At 45.4% G+C, this 23132-nt stretch overlaps 1 protein-coding gene across 2 annotated transcripts; it reads left to right on the top strand.

Annotated features, from left to right (window-relative positions):
* Positions 1–2740: 2740 nt before the first annotated feature.
* LOC100871466 (uncharacterized) lies at positions 2741–22558 on the top strand. 2 transcript variants are annotated; one of them, XM_086911772.1, is made up of 5 exons: positions 2741–3044; positions 10571–10809; positions 17164–17304; positions 17656–17793; positions 18318–22558. In XM_086911772.1, exons 1-5 carry the CDS (start codon positions 2855–2857, stop codon positions 18528–18530), a joined length of 921 nt encoding a protein of 306 aa, XP_086767898.1. In that variant the 5' UTR covers positions 2741–2854; the 3' UTR covers positions 18531–22558. The 2 variants fall into 2 exon arrangements, with proteins under 2 accessions (XP_086767898.1, XP_012344674.2); XM_012489220.3 differs by lacking the exon at positions 2741–3044 and adding an exon at positions 5489–5867.
* Positions 22559–23132: the final 574 nt, after the last annotated feature.

Below are 23132 nucleotides of genomic sequence, written 5' to 3'. Positions count from 1 at the left end.
TACAGAATGTGTCATGTGGCGAACCCCTTTATTAATTAATCATGGAAGATGTTAATCAGATTTCTGAACGGGGCATGGATAAACGGGTGCCGACCATTACGAATTCAGATCTTTATTTCTCCAAAAAGCTCCGCAATTCCTCCAGCTTCTTCCTCCCTAGTACTAGTAATTTCCTATTTACCGTTCGAATCGAAATAATAATTTACCCGCTTCCTTACGATACCGCGCGGTTTTCTCAACGATAACAAAAGAGATCCGCGCGATCGAAAATTTTCTGAAGAAAGAAAGAAGCGGCGACGGTCACGTATCCCGCGTTGCATTCTTGCAAAATCATCGAGAAAGTTATCGTGGTCCACGTGAGAATTTCAGTTACACAAACGGTTTGAAACGGATTCGAAACGAGTCCGAATGCCGAGCGTTATCGAGGCGTACCGTATGCGATCGAATTGATGATGGTATAATTCACATTTCCAGGAAAAGGTGTCAATCACATTTTCAATTTGGCACGCGTGTTTCCCCATCCTCGTCCTCCTCCTCCTCCGATGAAATTAACAATGAAGGGAATCGAACTTGTTCAAAGCCTTAAGCCTCGTCGAATCGTGTTCTTACTTCTTAATCCCTTCACGATCGTTTGATAAGCGTTTTTTCGATACGTAAATTGCGAGACAACGAGGGAACATTGTAACGAGTTATTCGAAATGATCGATGGAAACAGATCTAATCTTTTCCTTTATTTAATACTCGATTCGTGAATATTTATTTATTTATTTTTGCGTGGTGCAGAGACGCTCTGCGTCACATAACGGAGCATTTCAATTTCATCGCGGGACACGCACACGTAGTATTCCTCGAACGGCATTCTTCTGCACTTGACCCCGAAAATTAAGGTGACGTAGACGGCGTAGACGCGTGCTTTCGTAGGCGCGAAATACTTTCGCAAGCATCGGCGAGCATCGGTCGTAATCGTTGCGAAAATCGCTACGTCATCCCGTTAGCCACTTCGCACCATAAACCGAACCAAGTAGCGAAAGTAAGAGAAAGAGAAGACGCCTCGAAGGGAAGAGAGAACGACCTTGATTCGTAATTTCTCCCTTCCACTTTCCTGGATCGATTTCCTAGTTCTATTTTTATCCACGCCACTGTCGAGTTCAACGAATTTTTGCTCGAGATCTTTATGATCCTCTTATGATAGATGATCGCGGGGATAGTCGCGTGGCATCGTAACCTACAAACAAGTTGATCGCCCCTACTACGAAGTGACGTGATTTCCAAACTGAGTCTTCCAATAGAAATCGCGCCGGTCACGTAGGAATCCTTTCTCCGCTATCGATCTATCCTACAACCACGTGCCTATATGCGCCGATCCGATGATAAAACTAGGATGGAATAATTTCCTATGTGCGCAACGTCACGTACGAAAAATTTCAAATTATATTTTGGAAAAATTTACACGCAACGATTCACTTTTCTTCTCATGTTCTTTTCATATTGGCGATAACGGAATAAAAAATTGAAAAGACAACTTATATTTTATATCCTACCGATATGAGATGATGCAATTAACGCGCGATCTGTTAAGTGGTGGTGAAAACTAGTGACGTCTAGCTAGTGAAGCCACCAAAGAAAGGACACTGTTCCGGGAAAAAAATCTACGAAAGAAATGTCATTGTTTATACGTGCCCGTTTTACCGAGAACAAATCGTTTGTTTTCTTTCGGAAGTAATAGCGTTCGTCGAGCTAACGAACGAGCAGCTCGAAGTTTCTTCGATCTAATGGGGGATTCCACGTGGAATTGCGAGAATCGGTAAAGAAAGAGCACGTGGGATAAGTTTACGTAGAAAGGGGACGCGACATCGAGACGAGGCGGAGGCCAGAAACGAAGAGATGATTGAGTGAAACGTGTTCGATCGAGATCGAGCATCTACTCGTAACAATTCGTAACGATTTTATTTTATTTCTCGATCGGCCGCAACGTTCTACGTGCGATGAACGTATAACGATTTTTATTTATAACGAAGAATATACACGTATTCGGAAGGAACGTGTATCACGAGTATATCACGAAACACTTATCCATTGAAATACTACCGGTATTCTTGCCGATGTTATCGCGGCGAGAGGAGAGATGGATGATCGATCAATTAATAACAGAAGGAGAAGAAGACCGGGATCAAGGAAAACACGCATTATCGCGAACGTTCAACGTAGAACGCATTAATAATAGATAAGCGGATGTGTAACTATGCAAATGAGTCACGATTACGATACAAGTTCTAGATCCTCGGCTCGACTCGCGAGGATGCCGATAATTTCGCGCGAAGGAATCGAAAAAGCGCGTGGTCGGCCTTATCGCCCATTATTCCCATATTGTCATTTTCACGCGATTCCAAGCGTTATTCCCTCCTCTTATCATCTCGTATAATCTCGAGCCGCGATTAATCCATGTTACTGCACCACCGAGATATCGTAATTATTACTATTACTCGTCATCTTCTCTATTATTAGCGTTGTGTTATGTCTACGGAAACGTCGCGTGTGTACGTGCCACGTACACGTACACGGCCGAGTATGCGCTCGCTTCTGACGTAGTCAAAAGTCACGAGCCGCCGTTCTCGCTTTATTAATTGCACACGTTCGAGAGACACTCTCGAGCCTCTCTTCTTCTTCTTCTTCTTCTCTTCTCTTCTCTTCCATATACAATGATACGCGGGGATATGCGCAAAGCGTGCCTCGGTCGACCGTGCAATACGATTGGAAAAGTATACAGCGAATGACGCGAATGACGGGATCCCCCCACGGGGAAAAATTGCTCTTGGATACGGAATTATTTATATAAAAACGTATTGATGCATCCATGCCGTGGATTCTCACGGAGGAAACGAACCGGCTAACGACGCGTCTTGCGCGAGCACGGAAAAAACGCTCGCGTGCCAATCGACGCCGACGACGGCGACGACGACGAGGAGGAAAAGGAGGAGGAGGAGGAGGAGGAGGAGGAAACGTTGGTGCAGCTGTCTTCGTTGACAATCGTCCAATCCAAAATCGTAAGATATAAAAAGCTTTTCTTTAAAAACGGTAGAAATTAACAGGATTAACAGAAGGTTAACGCGCGATACTCGTGACGAAAATTTGGAAAATTCGGAGAGGAAGTTCTTTCTCTAAGGTGGAAGAAGATCGCTGTTATCGGAGATAAGCGTGGGCAGGATCCGCGTGTAACGATCCGTGTGGCAGATGGTATCACCCGTGAAACGCGGAACGCATAAGATCGGAACGTTGGAGGCAAAGTCGAGATCGGTTCGGATGCCGGGCTTGTACGACGCGCGGCAACGAGTGGGGATAAACCGATGGATCTCCGTTTAGTGGGGATAGCTGGTCGCTCGCGGGGAGTTATGAATGAGTCGTGGAGTCCTGACCCACGAGTGTCACGTGGAGGGGGTGGCGGTAGTGGCGGCGAACGTGAAGCAAAGGGGGAGGGATGCGGTCGGTGGCAGGAGGCGGTAGAACGTGCGGCGGAGGCGGAGGAGCAAAAGGAAAAGGAGGCCGGGGAAGAAGGAAGAAGAGGAAGAATAGGAAAGGAGAGAGAGAGAGAGAGAGAGAGAGAGGAGGGAGGGGGGAGGGGGAGGGGGGAGGAGAGAGAGAGAGAGAGAGAGAGAGAGAGGAGCGAAGATGGATCGGAGACGGATCGGAGCGAGAGAAAAGCGAGAAAGCGAGCGACGAAGGAAGGAAGGAAGGGCGAGTACGAGGCGAGGAGGAGTGGTGGGGGTAGGTGAGATTGACCGAAAGCGGGGTGTGGGCCACGTGCTTCGGTGGTTTTACAATCGTATATAGGCACCGGTCGACCGAGTGGCCACTACCATACACTGATAGTCGTACACCGAGGCCGCGCGCACACGAGATAAAAGAGGAAAAGAACCGTGGCCGATCGAGAGAAGAAGGAAAAGAGGAAAGAGCACGAAGGAGAGGAATACAATAGATAGAGAGAGAACGGGCAAGAGAAACGACCTACCGACAAGCAAGGCAGGCAGACAGACAGAAGTCCACCTTCCACTTCCATTCCCTTACGCAGGTTCACTCCTACTATAACGACGAACGAACAGCCAGCCTGCCTCTGGCTCGCTCGCCTGCCTATAGCTGCCTTCTCCTTCTCTGTTTCTATACCTACCTACCTACCTACCTACCTTCTCTGCGCCGTGGTTAACTCGGACAGAGGCGAGAGGTGATACATTCGATACACTCAGCCGGACGAGGGCGACGAAGACCTCAGTCACCTCCTGACATTCGGTATGGTACGACCTTACCCCACTGGCGTGCCACCGCACTAACTCGAGCTTCTCTTCTCGCGAGAACGAGAGAGAGAGAGAGAGAGAGAGAGAGAGAGAGAGAGAGAGAGAGAGAGAGAGAGAAACGAAACGAAGTGGATTATCGATAATAATCGGGGCAACGGCGCTACGACCGAAGAAGAGACAACGACGAGAGCCGTTAAAAGAAGGGACGAAGATATATATATATATAGAGAAAAGAAAAGTGTGGCACCGCAACTATCACCACCCTTAACGGTGGCGCGTACGACACGACGCGACACGACGCGACACGACGCGACACGACACGACACGACACCACCACCGGTCGTGCTTTCCACGCACCGTTTCCTTCTTTTTCCTTTCCTCCACGCGAACCCCCCCGCGCTTCCCACAACCCCCTCGGCCTCCCCCCGCCTCCCTCCCTCCCCCCGTGTGAGTGCGTGCGTGTGCGTGTCTCTCTCTCTCTCTCTCTCTCTCCGTCTCTCCTCCACACCCTCCCTCCCTCCCTCCCTCCCTCCCCCTCCCGCTGTCCCCCTCCTCCCCCTCCTCCCGCCACATTCTTAAGCACCTACCGCTGCTCCCCTCCTCCTACCTTCCTCTGAGACACCACTCGTAACCCCCTTCCCCCTCGTATAAGAATCAGTGCATCGCGTGTGTCGAGACCAGTGCCAAACGGGTTGTGATTCTGTGCGGACTCGGTTTTTCAAGTGTGATCCCCGCCGACTCGACTAATCTCGCCCAATCTCCTCCCCTCGTGTCGTGGGACGATCATCCTCCTCCGTCTTCGCCTTCGCCTCCCTCCTCCTTTTCCTTTCGTCGTTCCCTTTCCGCACGGAGTAGTATACGAGGCGCGAGTATACGACCGGTGAAGATCGATCTTCCATCGCGCGAGTACACGCTCGATGACAAGAAGGTATCACTGACCCGCGGCTGACTTGGCGCAGCCAGAGTACGCGGGGATACGATACGTACACGACGCGAGAGGATAGATAGATTCTCGTCTCGCTCGCTCCTTGGCTGCCACGCGCCACCGCGAGTGCCTGCCTGCCTGACTGACTGACTGCGCTTGCCTGCCTGCGTGCCACGAGAGAGTGATCGTCGTTGTCGTCATCGTCATCGTCGTCGTCGTCGTCGTCGTCGTCGTCGTCGTCGTCGTCGTCGATCGTCGTCACAAGTGCTATGCGAATATGACGGTCGGCGTGGATACGGCGAGGATCGATCGTCATCACGATCGAGGCGAAATCGCGATGGAGGCGATTCTAGTTCGCGACCAAAGGACCACTTCGCACAGAGTTCTCGAACGTGGAACGTTCTCGCCGAGTAACAACCCGATTACGGGGACCAACGGTGGTCCCGGGATCGTCGGGATTACCGATACCAAATGGTACAAAAAAAGCGTTCTGGATAAGAGCTTGCTATACGAAGCTGCGATTAGCCCGACGATAGAGAGAAACGAGAGACGCTTATCCCGTGATTCCGCGTGTCATGTACCTGCTTTTTACCACGATCGAGGGATACGATCGAGACGCAACCCATCGTCAGACGTCACCGCGACCACGTGGCTCAGTAAGTCGAACTTACTCCACTACACTCCCCGATACGTTTTCGTATTTCGCGCTCTTTCTTCATTTCTCTCTCCCTTTTTTCTTTTTCTTTTTCTTTTTCTTTTTCCACGCTTTTTCACGCTCGATCGATCATCGATGATTCTCTCCTTTTGCCGATGATTCGTTGATCCTTTTCGTTTATTGGCGCGCGATCGTGAAAACGATCGTGAAAATGTTACGCTCGTTCCTCGGTAAGGGAATTGGTGAGAGAAGTAAGAAAAGGAAAGATTTGTAAAAAATACGATCGAAATGAAAATTTGGACGGAAAGGAACGGATAATTCGTTCGATCGCGCGAAAATTTTCTCTCGTTTCGCCAAAATTTATTATTCGGTCGTGCGATCGAAAGAAAAGAAGAGAGAGAAAAAAAAAAATCTGAATATCTCGAGCAATTGCTCGAGAAATCGTAACGTTACATTCTAGATTATAATTTTATCTTGACCGTTGTCGATAAAATAAAAATTGCATCCTCTTTCCTGTCGCAACGTGTTCCCTGAATTGATACACACGCAGATACCCCACCCGTATATAATATTCGCGCACGCTACATTGTTAACCACATTTGCATATTTATATATTCGTTCGAGTCGTTCTTACAGTTTTCTCGATCGATGTCTGTCGATCGATTCGCTTCGAACCACTCGTTCTCTTCGCTTCTCTGTGATCGCGCCTCCTATTATAACCATCAAGGTGAAAAACTTAATTGGTCACGATCGTAACATTAGAAACTGCACGGTCATCGTCGTATTTATTCGAAGCAACCCGATTAATAAAACCGATTACGACTCTCGCCCAGGTTTCGTATCGAAATTACTCGCGTTTCGTCGATCGAATTTGATGAACGGGTCGCTGACGCATCGAGTCTCCGACCAATGCAATCAGAGTTAACGAAAAATCGGTTGATAAGAGATAAACAGGTTGTACAGGTGGCCATTCATTAACACGCGTTTTCTCTGTTGGCTGCGTACGGTACGCACCGACACACACCTGACGCTGACTCAGAGCAAAATCAATACTTTCTTACGTAATGATAGTACAGCATCTTTCCCCGACTCTCCTCCGTATTCTTCTTCCACGCTTTTACTTTTGTTTCTCGCGTTGAAGCGCGCCGAGTGGACGACGATCGGAATTCTGAAATTCACCGCAACCCGCTCTTCTCCCCTCCCTCTAATTCATCTCTAGTCGAACTCGATAGTTAAAATCGTGGCGCGGGACGTGATCTACGAGGATCGGTTGTTACCGCGACGAGTTTCGATTTTCTTCTCCTCGTTCGAACGTTTTCAACGCGATTAACACGTCTGGAATTTCACTTTTCAGACAAAGCGTCGTAAAAAGGAAAGGAGAAAAAAAAAAAAAAAAAAGAAAAAAAATGAAAGATAATCCACGCGTTTCGATTTAACGTGGCGGTTTGCTTCGTAAACGTGCCTCGCATTTTTCTTTTTCTTTTTTCTTTCTCTCTTTTTTTTTTCTTTTCTTTCCTTTCCGATTCTTCCTCCCCACCGATATTTCCTCTCTCGATCATCGACGTCACTTTTCAACGAGTCGACGAACGCGTTAGTCATTCATTCTCCTCGTAACCAAGGATTCCTCCTCCTCCTCCTCCTCCTCCTCCTCCTCCTCCTTCTTCGTTATTTCCTTCCAAATTGTTCCGGTCGCGTAGAAAAAAGCGTCGAAAACGATTGTCGAAACGGCTCCCCCCTCGTAAAGTAAACGCGAAGATACGAAATCTCGGTGAAAAATGGACGGCGAGTTGGATCGGAAAGAGCGGCATGCGCGCTCTCGACACACCCACCTGTTGAACGTTCCCCGACTCGGGGAGTCTGTCGCGCGCCGCCTCGTGAAATTTTCACGCGTCACGCGTTGCGATTATTATCCGCGACAAAACGATAAACGATAAACGAATCGAGAAGAGAATAAATGGAGAAGGAGACGACAAAAGGAGGAAGGATTAGGAGGCGATCGATTAACGATCGGGCAATTGGAAAATTAGCGGGAAGGCGATAAATAAGGAGGAAAGAAGGAGGGAATGAAGGTAGGAGAGTCGCGTCGGGCTCGCAACGCGACCTACCGCAACGTGGCTCGGGTCCTCGGGCGCGGGCACGATCTGGATGATAAGGGGGGACGGGCGTAATGGGGTATAATTGTCGCGAGCAATGCGAGGACAGTGCGTCATTACCGCATTTTTCACCGGCATCTTCTTGCCGGCCAACGGCGGAGATGCGCTTGCACCGGTGCCCGTCCACCGGCTTTGCGCGCCTTACTTTTTTCCCCACGCGACCGCCGGGTTCTCAGGAATTTCGTTGGAACGCCGAGTGTCGTCGTTGAGGTAGGTCCTATCCTCTATACACCGTCTGTACACCGCCACCGGCGGATAGTAGCCAGGCAGCACCTGGGAAGGGCGAAAGTACCAACCGTTAGATGACCGTCGAAATAATATAAATAAATAAGCGATAAATCGGCGTCCCTTTCGCCTCGTTCGAGACGTGTTCGATTCGAATGCGAGTAAATTCGATTGCGAATAATAATATCGCGAGGGGACGTGTAGGTTGGTTGGCGAACCAAGCAAATCGGATGATGCATTCCAGCCTGGAAGATTGCACGTTACGAGGCACAGGTGGCTGTTCGGATTTCTTACAGCTTAAGAATGCGAACTTGCCGGACGCGAGGCACCTATCATCGTAATTCCCCTCGCGGACAAATTTGGCCGGGCACACGGAGGACACATCGTATGGCAATTAACTTTCAGCCGTGGAAAAACGTGGCGCAATTAAAGAAACTGGAGAAAGTACGTGGATGCGTATACTTTTGCGACGAGTAAGGAAATATAATCGCGGCCCGATCCCGTTTACCCGGATCATGGGAACTTCTGCTACGATAAAAATACTTTTGCCGCAATACACGTTTTTTTCCCCCCGCACTTTTGCGCCCGGCATCCTTTCCTTACGTTCGCTGTGTCTCAACCACACCGAATCTTAGGCCAAACGATATCGTTTCCACGTTTTCGCGAAAAACCAATTTTTCTCCAATTTTTCTTCTCTCTCCTCCCAACGCGTCTTTTCGCGGCAAACGCGAGAAAAACTTTGGAAAGACGGTTCGCGAACGGTTCGGGCGGAAATTTGTTCGTGTCGAATTAGCGGCGTCACGTGGCCGGGCGCGCAATCGAACGGAGGCGACTCTGAAAGGAGGCGATTCGAGCAATTACCGGGTAGCAGGAAGAAAGGATACGACCGTTAGACGGCGCGGATTTCACGGTTACTTCGGGGCGCAAACTTCCCCGCGGCAAATTACTCTCTCGCCGAGAGACGCGAAACGCACTTAAGAGCCGCTTATTAATATGCGTTAAGTGTCCGAGGTGTCTCCCTGCCCTCCTCCTCGTCCCCTCCTTTTCGCCGTGTATCCTTCTTTCTCTTTCTCTCCGTCCGCTTATTTTTCTCCTTGCGACTCGAGAACGCGTCCGTCATGCGCGTTGCATCACGCGTATAGCTGCACATTAAAATTAAATTCGTTAGCGCCCGTACGATCGCACAACATACCTACATTTCCCTACAGTCCTTGATACGCGCACACCGTTACGCGCACACACCACCACCACCACCACCACCACCAGGAGGACGTACGCTTTTTTCCCCATCCGATCCTTCTATTCGAATCGATCCCCATCTATCGTATACGTACGCCGCCATTCGATCGAATATAAACCCGGGTATCCCTGTACTTTTTGATCGCATAGTTAATACCTCGATGGTAAATAACGAATCGACATTTATGCGCGATTATCCACGAATGAGATGCGAGGCATACTAGCAACGTGGATAAAGACGATGACGACGAGGACGACGACGACGACGACGACGACGACGACAATGACAACGACGACGACGACGATGTTTAAACGAAGAAGGAGAGAAGAACTCGGTACGCGGTGGTTATACATCCTTCGAATGCGTATACGCGACTGGTGATGGTTTGTCGTCGTAGCGGTGCACGTGATCCCAGGCCCCTCATCAAGGGTCGTAACTCGTGAAATAATGCGACGACGAATTCGCGTGGATGTAATTCGACGAGCGGTGATCCCGAAACTGCCGGATGATCATAAGACGGCCTCGATCGAAATCTACCATTTAGGCGCTTGCTATCGAGCCGAGACAGCATCCGGGGGTGGGAGGAGGGAGAAGAAGGGGAGGGAAGGTAGAAGCAACAAGCCGGAAGCTCCGGCATGATTTCTCTCGAGGGCATCCTCCCCGAGACAGTCTCTCGCGTCAAATCGTTGATTATACCACCGACTTCTTCTTAATACACGGACAATTCGGTTATAATAACGTATAACAACGGCAGTTATCCGTGAATTGGAAGTAAGAGAACCGGAATCGATGTAATCGAACAAATTAATCCAAACCTGCTTTTTCCAAACCATTTTTCTATCCCACGGGAACAGAAATAAATAATAAATAAATAGTAAGAAAAAAAATAAATAAATAAATAAACCGAATGGAATCATGGATCGAAAGTGAAATCGTAACGTAAATAATCGAGAAGATATATCGTTTATATCGATATATTATTATATCCGAATCGAAGACGTACTCGCGTCGTTTTATATATATATATAACACATGTATATACGATGGCCACGTAATCATTTCGGCTGTGTTCAATTTGGCTTTCAGGGTTAGGCAGTCTTTTGGTGATCTTGCTGGTGGTCTCGGTGCACGGTGCTCCAGCGATGACTCTCGAGGACAGACGACTGAGCTCGACCCCCAAGTGGGTGAATCCTTGCGGCCTCGCGGCCGAAGATTTTACCGGAGATTTGGAGGTGGTGCAGCTAACGGACTCGCAGCTCCTCCACCAGGTCGTCGTCCAAGCGAAAACAGCACTGATGCACGCCAAACTTTTTCGCGACGATTACGTGAGTACACGTCGTCATTCTTCCCTCTTCCTCCTTTTCCTCCTCTTGTCGCTCCCCCCCATTTCGCGAAATCTCGAGTCGAGAAAAAGTCGAGTGAGGGATATACGACGAAAACGTGGAATACGATTCGCGTTGAAAAAACGGAATATTTCGAATTAAACGGGACGATTTTATCCACGTTTGGTTGGCGAACTCGTTCCTAGTTCCCGTTCCTCGTCGTTTCCTATTGTTTTTCCCGATCGTGTTGGTGCGAGTTGGCGGCGATCGGAGACACCAAGATGAAAAGTTTATCAATGGTTCAATAATTACTGACGTGACTTCTGGCGGGGGATCGGACGGGGAAAGGGGACATCGAGCGGAAGGCAGTTATGGCAGTACTTCCGGTCGTACGGCCGTTGATCGTAGAGTCGCACAGACCTTCGAAAGAGATCTCGGACTTACGAATCGTTTTTTTTTTTTTCTTTCTTTCTTTTCGTAGCCGCTTTTTCGATATTTACGCCGATATTTTCTTTCCCCTCTCCATTCCGATATTCACGCAGTTAACGCGAAGAATTTTGAAGAATTTTCCCGCACTTTTTACGAGAAATGTTCCACGGAAACGCGAATAAATTAACCGCGTAACGCGATGAAAACGAAAGTTGGAGCGTCGATGTCGCGTACATGAAAATGAAATTTTCGAGAGAGAGGGAGAGGGGTCGAGATTCGAAATATTTTGCGTAAATCGTTCACGTCCAATGATTTGCTCTCGCTCGCTCTTGGAAAATTCGTTTCTTATCGCACACACAATTTCTCTTTTATTTCCTTTATTTCAACGATTCTCCACAAACTTTCTTTCTCGAACTCTTCTTTCTCGCGCCTCGTTCGTTTTTCTTTTCTCAAATTGTCGATCGTTGCCACCACTCGATAAACGATAATAATTCATCTTTATCGAAGTAATTAAATCGAACGGTTCCATCGTCGATATTTCGAATACTCCATTTCCTCGCGGAATGGATTGGAAAGCGATCGAAATTACCCCGTTTCTCTTATTGCGAATATATTACGCGCAATTTTTATTACGCGTAATTGTAGATTGGAAATGCAAAATGTTATAATCGCCGGAAATAAAATTGGTTGGAAACGAAAGAGCGGAGAGGCGAGTGTTTCGTTTCCCTCCCGTTGTGCACTCGGTGTACGAACATTGTTGCCATTTGTCAAGAATTGTACAAAGGCAGGTAGCTCGTGTTGGCCGCGATGTTTTTTTTTTTTCCTTTTTCTTTTTCTTTTTCTTTTTCTTTTTCTTTCGCGAAATATCATCGAACGTGTAAGCGATCTTGAGGGAAAGGGAGGGAGGGAGAGAGAGAGAGAGAGAGAGAGAGAGAGAAAAATAGATTCGTGCGACCGCGCACGGAGATCCTTTCGTTTCGAAAGAATCTTCCCAGCCGATCGTGCCTTATTATCTCTAACCAAGGACAATAAATCACGGGACCGGGTTCGGCCTCTCTCGTTGCTCAAGGTTTCTCTTCTGAAACGATCCGAAAAAAGAGACGTGGAAACCGCAGGATCGAATCTACGGTTACACACGCGAAACTTTACTCTCGTTTTTTAGGATAGATTAAGATCGTCCGCCCCCCTAGTTATGCATCCTGCACACACATCGTGTCCACATCGTTCCGGGTCTCTACGATATATATGTATAGAGAGAGAGAGAGAGAAAGAGAGAGAGAGAGAGAGAGAGAGAGAGAGAGAGAGAGAGAGAGAGAGAGAGTAAATATACAATAACCTGACTCATCCGCTGCTTTCTTTATTTGCAAATGCGGCATACGGTTACGCGTATGCGGTTCTTTTCTTTTTTTTCAGCATCATCATCGTCATCGGTTTTTCGGAAGCGAAAGCAAAAAAAAAAAAAGAAAAAAAAAAGGAAGAAAAAAAAGAGAGATATCGAGTGGAGAAGAATCGAAACGGTCAACTCTTTACGAGAAGAAACGAAATATTCGATTCTCTACGCTTATGCAGCCAATATTTGCCTACGCGAAGCGAGTGTGTACGACCGAGAGAAAATTAGCATTCATCGCGTGCGACCATAAAGGGTATTTGTGTGTCTCTCTCTCTCTCTCTCTCTCTCTCTCTCTTTCTTCTCGTACGTATAGGGCTTGTTCCGCCCTGTGGCCATTCCACCAAAGTCACATCGTTACATCATCGTTCCACGATACTCGATACCGATGTTTTCTAACTAAGTCAGCGCATAATCCGATATCGTTTCGTTCGTTAACGGCCTCTCCTTCTCTCCTTCTCCCGATACTCCGTCTTTTTCTCTCTCTTCCTGGGAAAACGAGCGTTGTTCCCGATATCGGGCAACATCGGGTTCCGCCATAGCGCAGAATTATTTTCGCTTCCTTTTCGCTTTCTCGAGCTCGTTGCAACGCTTCTCTCGCCGATACCGATTCGGTAGGCGACGCACTGTCTGGTGGTCCAGTGATGTCATCAACGCCGACTCCTTATCGTCCCTCCCCGCCGTGGAGAAAAAAAAAAAAAAAAGGTTAGATTAACCGTGAATACCGAGAAGCGTAGCAAGCTCGTGAGATCCGCGTGCACGTGGCGTGATTACTCGCGATACTATTTCGATCCGCGAATCCTCCTCCGTGTTTATATCCCCCGATACCTTTAAGTTAGCCAGCTAGCTAAGAAGAGGAATTGGAGAAACAGCCGCGACCACTGCTCGATACGTGATAATTAGATACGAAAATTCCGGGATCGTTTCTTGGTTGAAACATTGGCGTTTTATACGGTAAACATCGGGGAGAGGATCGGTGTTGACGCGTCCTTGCGAGATGCCCGTGAACAAATCCGATATTCTGTTCTTCGTAGATAGGAAGTCCGACGTCTACGAGTCGCGTATACGCGCGTCGGTACGTGAAGGAATCGGATAAAATATCGGAAGCGGAGGATTCCAATAAATCAGAATCGGAAGCTGCCCCTCCCCGCCAAGGATGGGGCATCTATACACCACACCGGCACTCCGCCTGCATACTAAAGCGCACACCGGATATACAACCCGCCAGTGCATTTACTCACCTCGATACATTCAATACGCACTACGACACGTAGTTTTCTGCTACTCCTTCGCCTGGATCGTACGCTTTCATTCAATACTGACGTGTTTTCTTTTTTCTTTTTTTTTCTCCCCCCCCCCCCCTTCTTTTTCGAACACGCGAATTTATCGCGAATATTCTTATTTTCTCTCTCTCTCTCTCTCTTTCCTAGCGAAAATCTTATTCTCTCTTTTCTTCGACTCGAACTTTTTTTCAAACTCGAAAAACTCGATATATTTTCCCACGATTTTCTTCGTGCGTTTCGAGGGGAAACTCGAGACGAGAATTATGCGCGAATTATTCTCTCGTTCGATTTCTTCGTTGTTCGACCGGGGAAAGAGAGAAAATTTTTGGGGTAAATTGAAAAGAGGGATCGATCCATGGAAATGGAAATGGAAAGATTCGCATTCCTCCCTTTGTGTTGATTCCTCGCGAGCGAGAAGCGAGGCGGTTCGATCGGTTCGAGGCCGTCGCACCGAAATTTTATAACTTCTAATAAGCGGTGGAGCGGTGAAGCCGCGCTAGAAGAAAGACCGAGAGGCTAATTGATTTTGACGGGTCCTCGGGAGTACCGCAGAGAGACCATACCTACTCTTGCCAGCCTACTTCCTGTCAGTTTTCAGCCCGGTTTTACGATTATTCGTGCCTCGGTGTGGCCGAGGAGACTTTTACGAGGCACAAAAGACCCGCGTCTCAGATTTGCTCGCCGCCAGTGGTTGTTAGCGACAATTCCTTTCATTCTTCCCCGTTTCTTCTCCCTTTTCCTATTCGTTCTCTCGCTAAAACCTTCTCGTGACCGGCTTCGAACCAGCAACAATGCGAGAAACCCACGCATTTCACCTGACCTGCGGAATATTCGCGACCCCCTTCGTTTCTAAATCGATAAAACACGACCTTTTGCTCCATCTTTGTTTTTTTCTTTCTCCCTTTCTCTCTTCCTTTCTTCTTTTTTAACTGGTCGAAACCGCGTATACGTTACAGTCGATTCTTTTTCCTTCTTTTTTTTTTCCCTTTCCTCCTCCTCCTCCTCCTCCTCGTTTTCTTTATCAACGATTAAGAGAAACTGAAACGAGACGAGAAATCGTACGGTATTTTTCCGCCGACTCGACGTATTCGAGTAGTTGGTTCGTCACGCTTTAAATTCGGATGGATCCGGCGAGATTGGAAGAAACGTGCGTAAGGATACATTTTAACGTGTATTTATTACCGGGGACCGGGGTTCGCGTAAAATAATCGTAAAATTTATTTAATTGGCCATTCGATCCCCCCCGTTCAATGAAGCTTTATACGCTTCGTTCGAGAACTGCCCGAGACACGGAATCAATGTTACACGGATTAGCGATAATGAGCGGTTCGTGACCGCTTCATTTTAATCATCGTGTTCTTAATGTTTCCGATACAAAGTCTCTATTTTTTTTTTTTTTTTTTTTTTTCGGAAAGGCATCGTTCCTCTCGTGTCTTCTTACAGGGTTTCGTAACGATTTGGGCGTGGAAAAGGATCGATTACCGATCCGAGAGAACCACTCCAGTTTTTGATAGCGGTTGCTACGATACAACTCGAGAATTCGATCGAGTTCGACCGAATTAGCCCGCTTTCTTTCACGTTTAACTTACCTTAGGCATCCTTCTTATTCGTCTAAAAGTCGACGACTTTTCTTTCTCTTCCTCCTTTCCTTTTTCTTTCCCAGCGGTCGATCGAACGATATCGAAAGTAAACGATTTATCGAGCACGTATTATTACCGACAGCCGCATAGCTCTCAGGTTGCCGCATACTTTTCTAGTTGTTTGCTTGTCAAAGTATTATCGCGGTCTGCAGGTCGTGAGAGTAATATCGCGCGATGATTATTTCCATTCCATGGGCCAGATAAGGGACTGGATAGCCGCGTTATCTGGTGCGGGCCAGCTGGTCCAAGATGCGAGGTCGAAGACATGTTCAATGACATACATACCTAGCTGCTTATGTCAGCCCAACATCCACCGATATACGTATTTAAAATAATAACTTTAACCATCTTTAACGTAATTATTATATCTTACCGAATTTTCCAACGAGTCGAGTTGCGAACGTTAATAACCTTCCTTACAAATAGAAATAACGTTATTTCGATAATTTATCGTTATTCAAAACGTGTACAACAATCGGAGATAATCGCGTAATAAGTGAGACTGGCCGAAAATCGGCCTCGTTCGAGATTTTTTCCAACGGCGTATTTGTATCTGTTTTATCGCGCCAAGTCAATTCCCTTTCCGCCGAATCGCGATTAAAATCCGCGATTAAAAGGCCGGGAGGAGAGGATAGCGACGATGACGAATAGAATTTTCGCGGGGAACGGCGCGTTTGGACGCGTGCCGTTGCGACCTTGCGATCGCGTTAGATCCTTTTATATCGCTTCGAATTTCGCGGAATTCGTGATAGACCAGAGAGAGGGCTTCTCCCTTCCTCGTCATTACTCTCCTCCTCGTCGGAGGATCGTCTCTAGTGATTCATTCGCCACGAGAGAGTATCCGAGAATCTTGGAAAATTGGAAATCGTTCGCCTCGAGATCCGCCAGCTTTGGAACGCGTTCCAATTTTGGGGGGAGGTTGTTTAGGGTTCCAGGTGATTTCTCGGTAATGGATCTTGGTAATATCTCGAAAGCGGAATACATCGGCTCGATATTCGGGAAAAAGCGAGGCGAGGCGATGCGTAGCTCGGGGCGGGCGCGTGCTGTTCGGGGTTAGTCGCGGCGAGGGCTTACTCATCATCCGTCAGTATGGCCTGTCCTCGTTCCCATCGTACCAGGAACGGGGGGATATCGAGATCGGGAACGGGGAGGCGGTGTTGCCTCGTTTTAATCGGTGACTAAACTCGCTAACCTGTTATTGAACCATACTGATCCCATAATGAAGGTGCAGTGAGAAATTTTTTGCATATAAATGAAGCGATGCGATCTACCTCGCGCTAAAGACGCTCAAAATAAAGACATTTTAGCGTTTTCATGGCCGATCATTGCTACCTTTGACGCCCGAATATAGGTTGTGCACGAACGTGGCATAACAGTTAACGCGGGAAAAAATATTATAATTAGAACCTTGTTTCGTTAAAATTTTATTACTTTGCGCATTTACATTACTCCCATCGATTTCTTTTATAACCTTCCTCCTCTCTCTCTCTCTCTCTCTCTCTCTCTCTCTCTCTCTCTCGTTCCTCGTCGTTTACTCGTCGTTTTCTCGTCGAGGAGCGACGTCGTCCATTTTTCAATCACGCGTATTCAATTTCTTTTTTTTTCGATTCTTTTATAGGCTAGAAGAACGTACAAAATCGACTTTGCCGATCTACACTCCACCTTTAAAGATCACCATTACGATTGGCTTCCTGGCCCGAACGAAATTCCCAAGGAACTAGGAGAGAACCTGAATCAAGAATACCTTGACAGATTAGAAGTATGTACGGATAACGATCTTTTTTTTCTTCTTCTTTCTTTTTTTTTTTTTTTTTTTTTTCCTTCAAGTCAATCAACACCTTAATCGACGAGTTATCGCTGTTGTACAAAAAAAGAGAACTCGAACTCGAGATTTGTCGCGTGCAAACTTTTTATGCAAATGTTACTCGTCGTGCGATAATCTCACTCAATTTTGTATATCTCATAATTTCTCGTTCGCGTTAAAGAGAAGAAGGAAATTTTATTTTCGAGAAACAAAATCGAAAAACGTATCGTACGACGATTCTGTTGGAAAATTCTCTCGGAAAACGATCGAATTGATTTCAAAAAAATGCACTTTTCGTTTTCGCAGCTCGATACAGCCCTCATCGACGCGTATGAATACATGCAAAAGTATGCCGTGGGTCTGGAACAGATAGTTTGGGATCAAGAGGATCTTCAACTCGAGTTTCGCAGGCAATTTAAGGAGACCGAATACAAACTGCGAACGGTGAGTTTTTTTTTTTTTTTTTTTTCAATATTTCTCTTGCGAGTTATTTTTTATTTCGCGTACCCTTTGGTAAAAAAGAAAAAAAGGAAAAGAAAAAAAAGAAAGAAAGAAAGAAAGAAAGAAAAAAAGAAAAGAATTATTGAACAACTTTCACAATGGTACCGAAATCTCGCCGAATGCTATTAGCCTGATTCACGTTACTTGCATTGTCGCAAACGCGATAAAAAAGGCACTTTGCTTTTACGAGTTTGACGCAAAGTTTGCGCGACAAAACATTCGAGCCGCGTAAAAAAACGTTTATAGACTTATCGTCCATTCAACCGCAATTTGGATCACTGTTCTGTCAGCTTTTACCCGATCTCCCTTTGATTTCTCGTCTCTGTTTCTTCTTAAGAAGAAGCAAAAAGAAAAAAGAAACAAAAAAGAAATTAGGAACAATCGCGCGGAACTTTTGGAAATTTCGAAAAAAAGGAAAGGAAAAATCGATTCGATTTCCGTAACATTGGAAAATGTACAATTTACAGGTGCTGTGCGAGCTGCAAGTAGCGCTAGTAGAACGTCAACTGTCGTCACGGCCGGACGTGACACGGGACATCATGAAGCCCGATTTCCGGAAAATGTCAACTTCGGAGACGTATCGAAATTTACGCGATTGGTTAATCTTTCGGGATTACATGAACGGGCTGGAATACGTGGTACAAGTGTTCGAACACCTACGCCGTGGACTTCAATCCTGAGGGTGGCAAGGCGGAAGCCGAAGAAGGGCTACCAGGCGACGACTCGCCCATCTCAGGAAACCGGACCAGCCCTACCTGGATGGCCAGATCTCTAAGATCGGGGAAGAAAACAGGGGAGGAACCTAGGCGGTTCTCCAAGCAGGTCAGGGGCTATTTCACCTCGGTCTCGGTTCAAGTCGGATGTGTCTCGAATGGCGACGATCGGCCTGTCCGTCGGATCACCCGGTGCAGCGGTCGAACAGCAACCAATAAAAGTGATACCCCCGACGGATATATTCCCGTTGCAACGAGTGAAACGAGTGTGTATGTGTGTGCGCGCGTGTCATCTCTATCTCCAATAGTTGTTCACTATTCGAGAGTGACTTTGAGAATCGTGAATGAAAATCGTGCCCCACACGTTTTTCCCGTCCACGCACGATCGTCATCCTCGTACGGAAGAAGATCGATACGGGATCTCCTCGGGAGAGAGAGGCATCCGGCCAAGAAGTGAGAATAACAGCAGGAAGAAGAGTCGTACGATCGCAGCAGCCCATTGGCTTTCGCCGTTCTAATTCGTAATCGTGTGCGAGATATGCAACGATTTCAATTTCGCACTCGTTTATTTATGCTTTCCCACGCGTCCATCGTGTGTGTGTATGTGTGTGTCACGCGTGAAAATTCCAAAGTATAATAATCGTAATAACGTGAAAAAGAATTAAAGAATTACAGATCGAAGAGGAAGAGGATAGAGAGACCGGTCTATCGAGAGCGACGTCTTATCGTTCACGTCGATATATAAGATTTCCATCGCATTGTTTGATACAGCTGCTTTTTTCCTTTTTTCTTTTTTTTTTTTTTTTTTCATACCTATTCGAAGAATAAATATTTTTTTTTTTATTAAAATTACTACTCTACAAGGTTTTACCGGTGGACGCCTAGCTTTTTCCTTTTATAATCGTTACCGCGACGATATCCAATTTTTACCTTGATGATTGAGAGTCATTTTTAATCGGCAAAATTGTTCAAAATAGAAAGATCGGATGGACGCAACGTATCATCGACGAGGACGATCGTCGATAATCGTTGTTTTCGTTCGCCTGCAATATTCTATTGCCATTCTATTTTATTTTGAACAGTTGTTCCCTTAAAAATGAAAATGTGTATATATATATCTATCGTTTTATTTTACACTTTGTTGAAAAAAATGTTGAAAGCAGCGATATCAAGGAAGTCGTGCGCGATTCGAGGATTTCACTTTCATTCAGGGAGATCGGTTGAGAAACGAAAAAAAAAAAAAAAAAAAAAAAGGGAAGAGAATAAGACGTGAAAGAGATCGTGCCGAAAGGGGGAAGGAGAAGGATTCGAAGGGAATCCGTTTAAACGAGCTTGTTACACCGCAGCGGTGTTATATCCTAAGTATACAAGAATATACAGTATTCGCGCTTTAACTTAGATTATTCGCGTCGTATCAAAATAAATTTTACGTATGTTAAAAATGTTTTGTGTCGCGTGTATCGTCGTCGCGCGAGCCGAGGAACACGAGCACAAAATCGTCGACACGTCGACGGATTGAAAACGCAAAACTTTCGATGAGCCGTTCGCGCCCCGTTCTTAATCCTATGTAATAATTTATTATCTAACTGTAATATTATTATATTTGTATTTATTCAGATTATTTATTTTATTTTTGTAAAGATTTTACATGTCCGATTAACTGTATTTAAAGTGTCTAGTTGAGCTTAAAATTATCTAGAGTATAACAGAGATACAGAAGGATATATTATTATAATTATAATTATTATTATTAATTATTATTATTATTGATTATTATTATTATTGATTATTATTATTATTATTATTATTATTATCATTATTATTATTATTATTATTATTATTATTATTATTAGTAGAATTTTTTAATAGTATCGTAGGGGAAGAAGAAACGCACCGAAGCGGCCGACGCCATTTTACGTTACGCGCCGCGCTGCTGCTGCAATCTCCCTTCGCTTCACGTATCTTTTTACGGTATGCGGATATTTAGAAATTTATTCGAAAGGGAACGATTGGCAAAAATTCGTTTCTCTCGTATGCTGGCACGATAAGAAAAAAAAAAAAAAAAAAATGAATATTCGGTTATCGTTAAATCGATTTTTTTATCCGACATTGATTCGATGGATGCCCTGTTAGAAAAATCTCTTTTCCTCCTTTTTTCTTTTTCTTTTTTTTCTCCTTTTTTTATACATATATATATATATATACACACACACATATATATATGAGAGAGAAAGAGAGAGAGAAAACTTCATTATTTCCGTTTTAAATTTAGCGATATCCGAGGCTGACACCGAACGAATCGCGATACTCTTCTACGATACTCGAAAGCGCTAATGTTTTTATCTTAAAACCATCTTTTATCTTTTAATCTAGAGAAAATTTTAATCGTTCTACTCGATTTCAATTTTACCGCTATCGATTTTTCTATTGTTTAAACCTTTTTTTATCTAAACCTTTTTTTTTTTTTTTTTTATTCCCATCGACTTTCGTGTCCAGAAGAGAGCGTCGCGTTGAATTTTAGGCGTCGATTATTCGCTCGAAGACGATGACCGATCTCGCAGAGACTTTTCGTACTTACGATTTATCCTCGAAGCTTACGAGGTTAAGTCCATGTTGTGTCCTGCAAAAAAAAAAAAAAAAAAAAAGAAAAAAAGAAACGACAGAGATCGTCGTATTTTACGTCACGTTTTAATCCTCATCGTGTCATTGGCGGCCTATAAGCTTACTATCTATAGGTAGAAGAAGTTGATAGAAGAAGTGTTCGAAACAAAATTCATGGGATCGTAATGTGTGATTATTTTTTTTTTTTTTTTTTCTTTTCTTTTCTTTTCTCTTAAGTGTACGCGCATTAAACGAAACTTTGAATTTTCATATCATCGTATCTGTGATATGCATCGTCCCTCGTAAGATTTATCATCTTTGAATCGCGCTATCTGATTCTTCTGCCGAGGGAGAAGTAGAGAGAGAGAGAGAGGGAGAGCGAGAGCGAGAGAGAGAGAGCGAGCAAAAGAGAGGGAGAGAAAGGCCGATCTATGTGGCAATGTCGATCTCATAAATCGATCTCGAATACGCATTTTCCATTTTATCACCGCTATTTTATACGTTTTTTTATTTAATAGACAGTCGTTTATCGTTTAAAAAAGTATCGATCATTTTCTAGCATTTTTTTTTTTTTTTTTCATTTTTTTAAAATAAGGAAAGACTGCCACGTTTAGTTCGATCGTTTCAAATAATCGAGAGATCTATCTAAAAAATTGTATTCGTTCGATCGGAAATTTTCTTGTTTTTTTTTTTTTTTTTCAACGAATTCCATTTTTGAATCAAATTCGGCAAATCAATTTTTTTCGATCAGCAGGCAGGAAGCAGCAGCGCAGCTTGTTCGAGCGTCGATTAGCAAAATATAATCCTACCGATTGCCGATATTTACGAATGCTGTTTTTTTTTTTTTTTTTTTTTTTTTTTATTACGTATGATTCCAATCGACGACAAATTGTATTAAATTATCGTAAACGCGGGTATTCGTTCGTTCTCCGGCTATATTTCTCTATCTCTAAAGAAAACAGCGTACCCGCGTGTAAAGACACGCGTGGAACGTGCCGTGCAAAATGATACAAATCCACCACCTATTCCTACTCGACTATTTCTATTCGAGAAAAGTTGTCCGTTCTCGGACAACTCGTAGAGAGAAACGATTACGAGTATTACGAGATTGATCGAAAGAGGGAGGGAGGGGGGGAGGGGGGGGGGGGGAAGAAAAGTATTCGAGTTGACGAGTTTTGCAGGCACGTTCCCCGCGATCGAATACGGCGCAAAATTGTTGTATGTAAGATAATTTACGGATCGCTTGGTATATGTTGTACATAAACGGATTTGATGATATAGAAGCTACAAAATATAATTATGTATGTGAATATGTAATATGTACACGGGCCCCTCCCCCGCAACGCCCGCTCTGTTGTATCATATTAAACCAAAGACAGTTGAAACACGGAAAATAACTCGAGTTTTCATTTCGAATTGGAGGAGAAAAATTCATCCCTCATCCCTCGCGTCTCCTCTTGCGAAATTTTCTGACGGATCCCGTTGCCTGAATTTGCCTCTGGTGGAGGAGGTGGAGGAGGAGGAGGGAGGAGGAGGAGAGCAAGAAGCAAGAACGACTCGGCCGTTTCCCATGATCGATGGCCGTGGTCGTGGTGCCGTCGTCTACGTCCTCGATGTTTGAGAGGAAACGCGTAAGTACATGATCATCGTCCCGGCCACGGCTCTGTCCCAAGCCGCCGTGTTTACCCATGCTGTTAGCTCGTTGTCATCGCTCTCCCAACTTACCTTCTCATAAGGATTTCCACTTCACTCGTGCTGACCGTCTGTTTGACGATACCTGCCCCGTCTTCCCTTCTCTGTCCTCGCCCAGGTGGTTTCCCGAGCGCCGCCAAGGTGTCAATGTTTTGCCTAGCCATTAAGATCGTTAGTCCTCCTTCCTGTATCGTTGGCGCGTATTTGAGTCGCGTTGGAGAGAACGATCCGAAAAACGACGATCGCCTCTCTCTCTCTCTCCATCTCTTCCCCTTC

The sequence above is a fragment of the Apis florea genome, unplaced genomic scaffold (genome assembly GCF_048593485.1).
Source record: "Apis florea isolate Af1SG1 unplaced genomic scaffold, ASM4859348v1 contig_3367_pilon, whole genome shotgun sequence".
NCBI classification, from domain to species: domain Eukaryota; kingdom Metazoa; phylum Arthropoda; class Insecta; order Hymenoptera; family Apidae; genus Apis; species Apis florea.
This window is presented reverse-complemented; position numbering and strand designations above follow the sequence as displayed.